Source organism: Ochotona curzoniae, unplaced genomic scaffold, assembly GCF_017591425.1.
Source record: "Ochotona curzoniae isolate NIBS_2020 unplaced genomic scaffold, NIBS_Ocur_1.0 contig_3190, whole genome shotgun sequence".
NCBI lineage: Eukaryota > Metazoa > Chordata > Mammalia > Lagomorpha > Ochotonidae > Ochotona > Ochotona curzoniae.
This window is the reverse complement of record NW_024465751.1, coordinates 11,859,913-11,872,543: the sequence shown is the minus strand read 5'-3', so window position 1 is coordinate 11,872,543 and position 12,631 is coordinate 11,859,913. Positions and strand designations below refer to the sequence as shown.

The 12,631-nt window shown below is 41.5% G+C and overlaps 1 protein-coding gene across 1 annotated transcript in view; it reads left to right on the top strand.

Moving 5' to 3' along the window:
* The window catches only part of COL14A1 (collagen type XIV alpha 1 chain), a 197,424-nt gene that overhangs the window by 91,823 nt on the left and 92,970 nt on the right, over nt 1-12,631 (top strand). Inside the window, exons 20-23 of the mRNA XM_040979368.1 lie at nt 2,259-2,388; nt 5,884-6,006; nt 8,097-8,246; nt 11,517-11,633. Coding sequence (XP_040835302.1) covers nt 2,259-2,388; nt 5,884-6,006; nt 8,097-8,246; nt 11,517-11,633 — 520 coding nt within the window. The remainder of the gene's footprint in view (nt 1-2,258; nt 2,389-5,883; nt 6,007-8,096; nt 8,247-11,516; nt 11,634-12,631) is intronic.

Genomic DNA, 12,631 nt, shown 5'->3' with positions numbered 1-12,631 from the left:
AATTGGGATAAGTACAGTATTCATGTGTTTTCTGGATATAAATATGCCACATGTTTCCAAGAATGCTTTTTTGAAAGATTTGAAACAGACAACTTGCACAATATTTCAAAAGATGGACCCTGAATTCTGCTTAGATATGTGTAAAACTTGTTGCTTTTGGGAGGAATTGAATTGTATTTTCTGCAGAGTGTCAGTCTGGGATGGATTGGGCTTAACATGATAATACCAATGTAAACACAGCAGATAGTTTGAGAGTCTAGAAACAGAATTGTTCCAGCCAGGGATCCTCTTCCTGCTACAGGGAAGAGCTTATTGGATGTGGCTCAGGTGCCAGAGAGCTCTGGGTGATAATAGGGCCAGATGAGAAGATGCGTTTTTGAAAAAAAAAAAAAATGGAAAACATTGGGTATATTCGCATCCCATTTAATCATCAGCATCTTTTACAGACTTTTGTTTTTTTTTTTACATTAAACCACCATCTGCTTTGACCTGTAGCATTTGTTTTTAGTCCAAGCAGGCAGAGACCAAGCAACAAGAACTCTGCATACTCAAGAGGAGATTATTCTGGGGAATGAGTCTGCTTAGGGTCAAGGGCTTGTGCAGTGTAGTCCTACAGAGCACAAGTTAAAACAACGAACAATTACTGAGAAACTGAAACTCAGTTTCCCCATTTGTAAATCCAGCATAATGCTACCCCTTACCTGAAAACCTTGTTAGCAAAGATTAAATGAATTATTTTATTGGAATAGTTACAGCAGCATCTGGTGCATCATAATTGCTAGGTAAATGAGGGCTATTACTCTAAACCACAGCAACTACTTCTTGGCAAGCTGAATGACTGCTCTGAAATGATCACCCTGCCTTCCAGCATTGCTTAGACTAAATGTAGCTGTGAGTGGTTCCAAGACCCTGTGCTTCTCAATGTGAGATGACCTGGGTTACAGAACATTGACCTGGGTGGTTTCTAGACAGCTTGGAAAGCAACTGTGGGCCCTGTGCTGTCAGAGCAGTGATGCTCAGGAGAGGCGCTCCCAGGAAACACACTGCTGGGGAGGTGTAAGGCTGGGCAGCCACGATGCTCATGAGTCCTCAGGGCCTGGGATGTCAGACTCATCCTAGATACAGCAGAACTTCTTTGTGGAACTCCCACTCCCAAGACCTGGTAGAAAGATCAAGGTAATTAAACATAAAATCACCTAATTCAGATCACCAGCTTTCCTATGAAAATTGCTCTTTTGGGCTTAGGGATATCTTAGCAACAGCTGTTACTGGGTTCATCTGGAGGCTTTCTAGGGCTTATTCCATGATTTATTCTTTCCTTCCTTCATTTAGAAGTAGCACCGCCCTGAGCCTGCTGGCATTTTACCCAGCCTTTCAGGCTAAGCCTCTCCAGCTGTCCTCTTGTGGCTCCCTTAAACCCATTTGAGTTCTCATATCTTAGCATTTTTTTCCAAGCCATGACAAAGTTCATTAAATGACCCCAAGATGTGCCAGCATTGAACATGTGTGGTGTCAGCAAGGAGAGCATGTGGCTTCTTTGAGGGACATGAATTCTCTCTGCTGTGCCACATGGCCCCTCGCATCCAACATGTGCAGCATCCATCCTGCAGCCACATTGTGTTTTTGGCAGCCTTCTATTGACAGAGGGATGGAGGTGATTCCAGACTAAGGATGACATCTCCTTTCAGAAATAAAAGAGCTATGATCATTTTTAGCATTGCTGTTAAATGAGCTTCGGCTTAGATAGCTTGGCTTCAGTGTGTGGCTTTCTTGTTCTTGGCTGCCATCCATTTTTCTCAATGAAAAGAATAAGATGATGAGGGCAGGTTATCTGAGAAGAAGGAAAAGTTGCAAGGCTGACTTTGCCTTTGCAAAAAGATATTGAAGTTGAATGAAAACTGATAAGCAGTAGGCTGGATTATAGAGGGAACAATCCAAGCCTACAAATAGCCACTAGCCAAACAGGCAATTATTCCCTCTTTTGGCTCCTTTGCAAATGCTGCAAAGATGATGGGGCAAGAATATTCCTCAGAATCTTAAGAGCTTCAAATTCAAGTGCTCTGAATTAGTATTATAGACTAGGGTTAGGAAGAGGGGAGCTTGAATGAGGAACGCTTTTGCATGAATGGCCTCTCCTCTCTCATCACTCTCCAAGCACATCTCTGCATCTGATTATTTCCAGATGCCTCCAGTTGTGCTCCACCAATCAGTGGGAACAGAGTGTTTTACTAAGAGCATATCCTTCACTGTCCCATCAGGTCATGGTCCCTGGAAGGCAGAACAGTCTCCTTTTGAAGCCCCTGCTTCCGGATACGGAATACAAAGTCACTGTGACTCCCATCTACACGGATGGAGAAGGTGTCAGCGTCTCTGCTCCAGGGAAAACCTGTAAGTGAAGCCGCCTCCCATTGCATACTGGCCGATTAAAGCCTGAGGAAAGCGTGTGCTTTCAAATGTACACTGACACATGTAGATGAACAAAGAGATGTGGAAGGTGAAAATTTGAAAATCCTTTGACTTTAGGCAAGTGGCTTAACTGCTCTGGGCTTCTGGTTCCTTGTGTGTAAAAGTTAAGACTTGAAAAGCAGCTAGCTACATCTTTTTCCTCTGGCATCTAATCCATTACAAATCCTGTTGATTCACTAAAATAAGTTCTGCAAAGCTCTCCTCCTTTCCACATTAGGGAGTCCACCCCACTCCAGGCCACACTTTCTCACCAAGGTGGTACCTGGCCCTCCTGTCGGGTCTTGCTGTTTTTGTTCTTTCCTGCCTTCTGCAGCCCAAAGAGATTTTCAAATTACAGTCATCTCGCAGCACCCCTTCTGCTCAGGTTTTCCAATAGCTTCCTACGTACTCAAGTAACCTGAACTCCTTTCCATGGACCTACCCTATCTGTACAATGTGTATGATGCACAAAGATCTGCTGATCGCTTTGCTTTGACTTCCCTATAACCCCTGCGCTCTACCCCAACTCCACCACTGCTCCTGTCTGTCTGTTTTTCACTGGGGATTCTAAGGTTGTCACTGCCTTAGGCCTTGTGTACTCAGGGATAGTTGAAGATAGGTTCGAGATAGAATTTCCTGTTCCAGATGTTTGCATGACTGGCCTTTTCTTGTCATTCTTTTCTCAGTGTCACTTCCTCAACTTTTTCTGATGAGTTTATGCAAAGTAGCTCTTACTGTGTTACATGGCTCCGGTTTGATTAGTTGATTAGCTTTTGGTGTGTCAAGGCATGATTTACTGTCTAATATTTTCTTGTTATGTATCGTCTCTTCATGTTTTCCATTCCTGGATGGCAAACATCAGGAGAGCCTGGGAGCTTACCTAGGCTGTTCACCTCTATGTGCCAATCTTCTGCAACAGCCAATGTATACATGAGGCATCATAAAATGCTTGTTGATGATGAGTTGGCCTTGCTCATCAGATGAGGCGTATTCACAACTCCTTGTTAGATACAAGGTCTTAGTTGTCCATTAGTGATTGCCTGTCCTTACATAAAGACTGCTCAAAAATGTACCGGCTTAAAATCATTTGAACATTTTGTTGTATTTTCAAATTATGTGAAGCAGGAAAGTAGATCAGAATTGCTGGGTTACTATTCTCCACATGGCACAACCGGCATTGCTTGTCTGGGTCCTATATTGGTGAAATAGGCCCAAGTCAACTATTCCTTTGACTGGCATGTTGGAGGGATGGTAAAAGGCTGTACCCAGCTTATTCTGTGTCCATCAGCCTCAGAACATCTTTGTGTTTTTGCTGAGGCAGAATAGTCCTTACTGGAAACTCCAGCAGAAGTTGTAAGTATTTAAAATGGGGCTTTGCTGAAAATGAGTGGTGTCATTTCTACTACGATTTACTGGTCAAGTCACAGATTCAAATAGCCATAGAGTCTACCTCTCCATGAAAAGAGATTAAAAAAATCAATAATCCACTGTAATTACCAAAGAATTACATGGGACTAAGTATGGAATGGTGTCAAAGTCTGGATTATGTAACTGGACACCTGAGTGTGGGGTTCTCAACTAAGTCTGTGCATGTATTTAAGCTTCTGCTCAGCCGAGCCCACAGGTGTCGCCTCTTCATTTAACAATGCGGATGTCTCCTCTTTACCCTGCACATGCTTCGTGTGCCTCTGCCCAGGATCCCACCAAACTTGAACATTTTGTTCAAGGTCACCAAAGGCATTGTGATCTCTCAGAATTTCTTTAATCATTCCCTAGGGATCTTATGGGAAAGAGAGAGAAAGAGCAGAGCAGAGCTGCAGGAGACCGTCCTCTTGTTCTACCTTCCCCAGGATGCTCACTTGATCTCTGAATTGGTCACCCTGACTTGATCACCCTGACTTGATCACCCTGACTTGGTCACCCTGACTTGATCTCTGACTTGGTCACCCTGACTTGGTCACCCTGATTTGATCACCCTGACTTGATCTCTACTTTGGATTCTTGTACACTGCACAGTGTGACAATCAACATGGCAGTACATCAGCATCTTGATTCGATCCAAACATTGGAATGTCTAACTTGGAAGCCACAGATGTAAACACTGATCAAATAAGAAACTATAGCAGTATTTACCTCACATAAGCAAAGACTGCTACTATGGAAAAAGGGTTTAAATCACACTTAAGAAGCCAAAGTATGATTGGCCTACTTTCTATTTTTTTTTTCCTTTTCATTTACTTGCAAGGCATTGGAGAGGGAAGGAGAGAGAGAAAACTCCCCCATTTGCTAGTTCATTCCCCAATTACCCAAAAAAGCTGCATCTGGGATAAGCCAAAGAGGGGAATCTGGCCATTACTTCAGTTCTCCCACAAAGGTGATATGACCCCAGTCCCTTCAGCTACCACCTGCTGCCTCCCAGTGTGGTACTGGCAGGATACTAGAATCAATAGTGTAGCTTTGAATCGAATGCAGCCACTCTGGCATGGGACATGGGCATCCCAGAAAGTGTCTTAACTGCTGCACTAAATGACAGCCTGACATGCTGTACATTTTTTTTTATTATTATTTTTTCATTGGAAAGGCGGATATACAGAGAGGAGAGACAGAGAGGAAGATCTTCCGTCCCATGATTCACTCCCCAAGTGAGCGCAACGGTCGATGCTATGCCGATCCGAAGCCAGGAGCCTCTTCTGGGTCTCCCACACAGGTGCAGGGTCCCAAAGCTTTGGGCCGTCCTTGACTGCCTTCCTGGGCCACAGGCAGGGAGCTGGAAGGGAAGCGGGGCTGCCGGGATTAGAACCGGTGCCCATATGGGATCCTGGGCGTGCAAGGCAAGGACCTTAACCACCGTGCCACTGCGCCGGGCCCATGTTGTACATTTTTAAGCAGTGATGAACACAACTAAATTCTATTAACAAAGTGATACCTGGCAATACATGTGATAATTTAGAAACGTCCTCATGTAAGTGAATGTTCTGATAAAATGAACAAATAATAATATAATAATATTTCAAATAAAGTAGGTCATATGAAAATGAAAACCAAACAGATCAGGGCCTTGAGTGTGTTAATAATCATTAGTATTTGTGAGCACCAGTTGCAGTGCTACTCTACAGGAACACTTGGATAGTGGGAAAGAATGGCATGTTGGCAGGAAATTTTAATAAACTATTCAATTTAATTTTATTTAAAATGAACTGGAGAAGTGCAGGAAGTTCAATCAGCTTATGCATTTCAGATAAAAGTGTTTTGTTATGAGGAATTAGTTTCCATGTATTTAATATTTCAAACATCTCCAAGCTCTCTGAGGCTTACTTACTGTGTATTTTGGTGAATTTTAACTTTACCCCTGAGAAAAATTACATTGCTTTTGTTGGAAACTGTGTAGGCTATAAAAGGAGAAAACCACATGGACTCTTATTTTTCTTTCCTGCTCAGTGCCACCCTCTGGTCCTCAAAACCTAAGGGTCTCTGAGGAGTGGTATAATCGCTTGCGGATCACCTGGGACCCTCCACCCGCCCCTGTGAAGGGCTATCGGATCGTCTACAAACCTGTCAGTGGTAAGTGTTGCTTTCATGAATGACCGGTGCCTTGACTGTGGAGTTAAAATGCCATTTTAAATGAGCTGGCTTAGGAAGCAGTGGAGCAGAAAGCACTGTGAATGTGATGCTCATGGGACTCACAAACTTCCTGAGTGACCAGTGTATGGGGACCAAGACTCTGTAAGAACAGGTGTTACGGCTCAAGAGGTGTGTGATCGCTGATCATTTGTAATTTCTAATTTTGCATCTCTTGTCGGTCTCGTATTGATTGGGAAAATGCCATTATTCTCTGACTCCTTATGGGAACTATGTGGGTGGATAGTCAAGGTACTAAAAGTTTTCCTCCAGCCTTTTGGTCAAATTGAGAAGGAGATTCAGAACATCCTGAAGGTAGAAGGGGATGACAGTTGGGGGTGATTGTACTGCCGGTTGCTAGACCTGTGAGGAGGAACATTGTGTGTTAGTGCCTGCTACAGTATTATTTCCCAGTGTGTGGGCTTCTCATGAAACTTTAAAGAGGAGGCCAAAATGGCTGTTGCAAGGGCCTTCTCAGTTTTCTAGACCTGAGCCTGATTTAAAATGCTGGTTAGTGAGGACAAGAGGTGTTCTCAAGTTGTTTGATTTAGACAGGAAAATTTAAAACAAAAACAAAAACAGAATCTTTTTGGCCTTTCGAAGCTTCTTTGTGCCTTCTAGGACTCTGTTAGCCTTAATGTAGTATCTGAGAGATGCTCTCGCCCTGGTATCACTTTTCAGCCTTTTCTGTGTGTCCCCTTGTCCAAGTACTGTTGTCTTCGAGCCAACCCAGCTAAGGCAGCCCCACCGACAAATTCTCCAAACAGTCAGCTTATAGATCCTTCCAATGAAATAGCAAGAATGGACCATGGGTGTATTAGCCGATTCCAGCTTCATTTCCTGAGGCCCATTACCAATGGTTTTGATTCTTAGCTTTTAGGCTTGGAGCATAAAAGCTAATCGGCAAGATATCAGTATCATATTTTCTCCTTGGGTTGTTTTATGAATATTTATCAGGTTTGTTCATCACAAATAACTTTGCTGTAGGTTTCTGGTATTGCAATTAGTGTGGTTTGCTCCCTACTGGAGAGTGGTTTTTTGTTTGTTTGTTTGTTTCGATTACCACAACTGGATGGGAGAAACAGGTTCTTGCCCTTGGCCTCTACTGAGTATTGGTAAACAGCCTACACTTTAGTTTACAATACTCACCCACTCACGAGCAGTGCTGAGAATGACAAGTGCTGTTCTAGGCTGAGTAGGAAAAGCATTCATGGACCCTTGCACTTCGTGTTTGGGGAATGGGAATATTGCTACAGAGATAGTACAGCTATGATATACAGAAATAAAGACTGTCAAAAGAGGCTTCTGGAAGGAAATGATAAGGATTCTAGGAACTTATCACTAGGTGAAGGCTGTTGAAGAAGTGGCATATATGGGAACAGACAGAAGGTAAATAAATTTATATAGAACATAGCAATGTGTTTTTAAATGATTAATTTAGCAATGGATATTTTGATGTTTAATGATTCAATCTGCCTGGATCAAAACGGGAGAAAATGTAAAGGCCTAGAAAGGGATAACAAATAGCCTTAAAATACCAATCTCATCCACCTAAAGCAGTAGGCAAAACTATTGTGCTAATTCCAACTAGTTCCCTGTGTGGCAATCTGGTGTCTAGGATACAACTTGCTGGTACTGCCCATTGCATGCCTGTTGAGGACAAAGTTGGGTACCTGTAAAGGAACTATGCAGTTATTTCCTTGTTAGGCAAATGCTCTGTTGTCTTATAACACAGTAGCTCACAATATGATAGATAGTGGATTACAAGGTGGATTAGCTTCTTCCAATAAGCACGAGCGAGAAAACAGTATTTGGAAAAAAAGAGTAGGTTCCCAAACATAAGCTCTTGGCTGGGATCAAGTATGTTGCAGATTTAGCTTTGGGTAAGATTAGATTCCAACCTCAGTGCTGATATTGGCTTGCTCTACAAACCTGGGCAGCCACAAAGGAGCTGATTGAATGTCGTTCTCTCCAGGAGTGCTTCCTTTCCCCTGTGTGTATTGTACCTTTCACATGTACTCTTTCTTCTGCAGTCACTGGCCCAACCTTGGAAACATTTGTGGGAGCGGATATCAACACCATTCTTATCACCAACCTCCTTAGTGGAATGGACTACAACGTGAAGATATTTGCCTCCCAGGCTTCAGGCTTCAGTGATGCTCTGACAGGCGTGGTGAAAACATGTAAGTCATGCACCTGCATCAGCCCTGTGTGCGGCTTTGCTGCTTTATTTTCATTACCACACATTACTCAGCTGCTCCTTCAGTTTGGCCACTGTTTTTGTTGTTTTCTCAGTGGCACGTGTTATGGATACTGTTGCATGGAAAAAAGATGTACAATGTGCTTTTCGCTCAGGGTAGTTCAGAAGCTTGTTTGGCAGGCTGTAGGTTAGCACCTGGTTTCCAGATCGATTTGGTGATTGCAGATTTCCTCCTGGAAAAATCCTTGCTGGCATTTTCGAATTAGGTGAAATTTTCCAAACACCCTATAGTCTGACTTGGCATCAATACCAGCCAAAGTTTGGCTCCAGGGAAATTGACATTTTTCAAAGTCATTGCCCTACCATGGATACTCATGTGTGTGTGTGTGCACATGTGTGTGCATGCGCACACGCGCACACTCCATCCTTCCATGCATGCATGCATCCAAAGTCCATAGCACACCGCTCAGAGGATTCCCTTCCTTCAAGGCTTTCCTGCTGTCTGCACAGCATCTGGGAATTCTCTTTGACATAAAATGCTCTCTGTTACTGGAGGAATAATGCAATGCTTTCCAAATTTCAGAAGTGTGTGTTTCATATTCCTGAGGTTTATTATATCACCACACCATCTGTTTAATAAATTTCCTTTAACCATCTTACAGTTTTAAGTAGGTTTCAACCCATGTGTTTACCCTCAACATAAACCAAAATGTTTAGTACACATTAAAAATAATGCATAAATTACCAACATAAAAACGTTTGGACTTGATAGCTATCAAAAATGGCTGCTTCATGTTTAAGAATGATAGCGATGGTAAAATCAAAAGAGTAAACTTTAAATCTGCTGCTTATTAGCTATGGCCTTCGGCAAACTACTTAACTTTTCTAATCTCAAGCTTCCTTAACTCTCAATGAAGATACTGCTAATCATGTTCTAGGCTGATTCTGAAGATGAAAGGGATAAAGTATATCAAGTGTCTACTCTGCGGCAACCACTGTTATTATTGTAATAATTATGCCTAATGCCCTTGGCCTGTATCCCATCCTCCTCCTTAATCAAATAATTAAACTGATAAATGTTACCTGGCAAGAACAGGCATTCACTAAACAGACCCCAAGTCACCCTGGATTATGGTTCTTTCACTGGAGGAGTCTTCCCAAATCTCCTTTGAGGAGGGACCTTGAGCTCTCAGTACTGGATACTGAACACATTTAATCTGAAAAGAAGCTGTCTCTGCGTTCAAAAAACCGAGGAAGCCTTGGCATGTAGGTCTGAGCTTGAACTTGGCTGTTCATAAGACACTGCTCTGGCTACCACGTAACCTGCAAGTACTTCCCTCTGTTGTCCCATTACAGCTCCAGTCTTTCCGTCCTTATAATATCAAACTGCACATTTCTACCCCCTTTTCCCCTCTCTTCTCTGCTTTATCTTTATTCCTGGTGAAATTGTCTGTCCCTGCCACTTTTTATGTCTCTCCTTTTTTAAAAGTAATCTTTCTGTCTTATACTTTGTTATTTTGGTCTCTGCTTTTGTGTTTTTATTCCCTCCCTTTTCCTTAATACACATGTAGGGCATTGTACACCTGCTTTTAAAAGATATAGAATCTTGAATTATTTTGTATTTTTACCCTTAAAGTAAAAAACTCAGTGAATTTACTATTTTGTTTCTCCTAAATGCAATAATCTCACACAATGTTAAACGAATTAGTGTTTTCTAAATTTAACATAGCTATTACTTAGAGATCATTGTTGATTTTATTTTTTCTGTGGGGAGAGAAAGGCTGTTTGTCATTTGGCTCTTTAATTGTCATATTATGACTAGATAATGTAATTTCTACTGTGTTGAAATAATAATTATAAGGTGTTTTGTTTTATAAATTCACTATGAAATATTCTGATATGGATGGAAGTTCAAAGTAATACAGCAAACTAATTTTCTACTTTTTCACTGGGATCTAAGTAATGAACACCAGCTGGTTGCTTCTCCCTTGTCTTGGAGAAGTAATATTTTTTGTTTCATAAATAACTGTGCTTTTATATCATGGTAAGATTAATAACAATTTATCTAGTTTGAAATAATTTGTGTTGTCTGTATAAACAATTTAATTTTAATCTTTGAAAGTTTTCATTCAAAGTCAGTCATGTTTTGAACAGTTGGCCTTGGAAAATACAATAATTCCATCGCATTTGCTTTACTTTTCCTTTTAAGTCATGACTATGCAATGTGCTCATGAATACAGATTTTTAAAAATATTTATTTATTTTATTGGAAAGGCAGATGTATAGAGAGGAGGACAGACAGAGAGGAAGATCTTTCGTCTGATGGTTCATTCCCCAAGTGACCACAACGGCCGGTGCTGCGCCGACCTGAAGCCAGGAGCCAGGAGCAATTCCGGGTCTCCCACAAGGGAGCAGGGTCCCAAGGCTTTGGGCCATCCTCAACTGCTTTCCCAGGCTATAAACAGGGAGCTTGATGGAAAGTGAGCTGCTGGGATTAGATCCAGTGCCCATATGGGATCCCGGCGCATTCAAGGTGAGGACCTTAACCATTATGCTATCACGCTGGGCCCGATGAATACAGATTTTTATTGTGAACTTATATTTTGCCAAATGTTTAGAAAAGATAGTAAATATGGAGGATTAAAAATAACTCACACTTGGGCCCAGTGTGGAAGCCTAGCAGTTACAGTCCTCGCCTTGCACATGCTGGGGTTCTCTATGGGCACCAGTTATAATCCTAGTAGCCCCACTTCCCATCCAGGTCCCTGCTTGTGGAAGCCAGTGGAGGATGGCCCAAAGTTTTGGGACCCTGCACTCATGGGGGAGACCTAGAAGAATCCCTAGCTTCAGGTTGGTGCAGCTCCAGCTGTGCAGCCACTTGGGAAGTGAATCATTGGATGGAAGATCTTTCTCTCAGTCTCTTCCTCCTCTTTGTATATCTGATTTCCCAATTAAAAATAAAATTAAAAAAAAATAACTCACACTTGTACTGTCCCTTGCATCTGCTCTTTTTACTGGGGGTATTTGTATTCCCTTTTCATTTACGGGTATCAGACAGACAACACCATTTATGATGTTTTGCAATCCGTTTTCTCAGGTCATAGAATGGCTACCCTTTGTACACTAACTTTTGGGAGTGAATGAATTTCTCACTTGCTGTGGTATAAAGCTTTGAATGTAATTTTACTGTCAGAGAATCTAATTTGAGAACATTTGTGGCATTTTCTGCAGTTATGTTCATATTTCATTACAGTGTTCTTGGGTGTCACTGATCTCCAAGCCAGCCAAATTGAAATGACCAGCTTGTGTGCCCAGTGGCAGATGCAACGTCATGCCACAGCCTACCGGGTAGTTCTAGAATCTCTCCAGGGTAAGTACAGTATTTCACATGTGTTTCTGTCAAACACTAATGTGATTGGTTCTATGCAAATACTTTTGAATAACACATAGCTATCACTGGAGATGAAATTTTTCATTGAAGAGTTTTGTATAGTGGGAGCAAACTGTCTGAGTGATCAAATTGACTGGGTAGATGGATAACTTAACATTTCTGAAACTGTTTTCTCATATATGAGCTAGTGTTAACTATAGAGCTACAGTGTTTGTAAGGATTCAGGCAAGGTAGGTCTTGTGAAGAACTTGTAACAGTGTTTTGCACAGAAAGAGTACCTTAGAAATGGTAGCTACGGCTGGTGGTTGGATCCAAATAGCCAGAATTAACATACATTACATTGCCGCAATGCCATGATTTTGGTATTCACTTTCTTGGTATTAACTATATTTAATGTGTGTGTGTGTTTTTTGAGTGTAGCCATACCTTTTTATTTGAACAACATACTTTCCTTCTGGAGCAGGCGCAGTGTATCTCTGCCCTCACGAACAGATCATTGAACAACACAGTTCTCAAGCATGTCTACACTTTGTTCCAAGTTTCAAACATGAAAGATTCCTCCTTGTCATGATTAAAAATAGTAAGAACAACCACAAAAAGCTGATAACCCAAAAGTTTCTAGGGCTTGTTAGTCCTCGTGTTACATTGTCAGCCTAGAGAATACTCAAATGATGAAAAATACTTAGTCCAGATTTGTATGAACAGTAGAGAATATAAACTATTTGTTGTTTTGTGGAGATTGTAACAGACAGTAAATAACCTGGAAATATTTTTTAATCTTACAAACTTGGCAGTAAAATTGTTTAAAGCGTAGCCAATTTTTCTAGACAAATAATGTTAGTTTGCTCATTTAATGAAAAGAAGGAGAAGCTAATTTGGGGGGCCTGGATAGGACTGGGTTTAGTAGCCCATAATATATTAAAAATCTATAAATCTCACGTTTTGATCCAACTCTTAAAGTGTAAAGTACAGTTTAG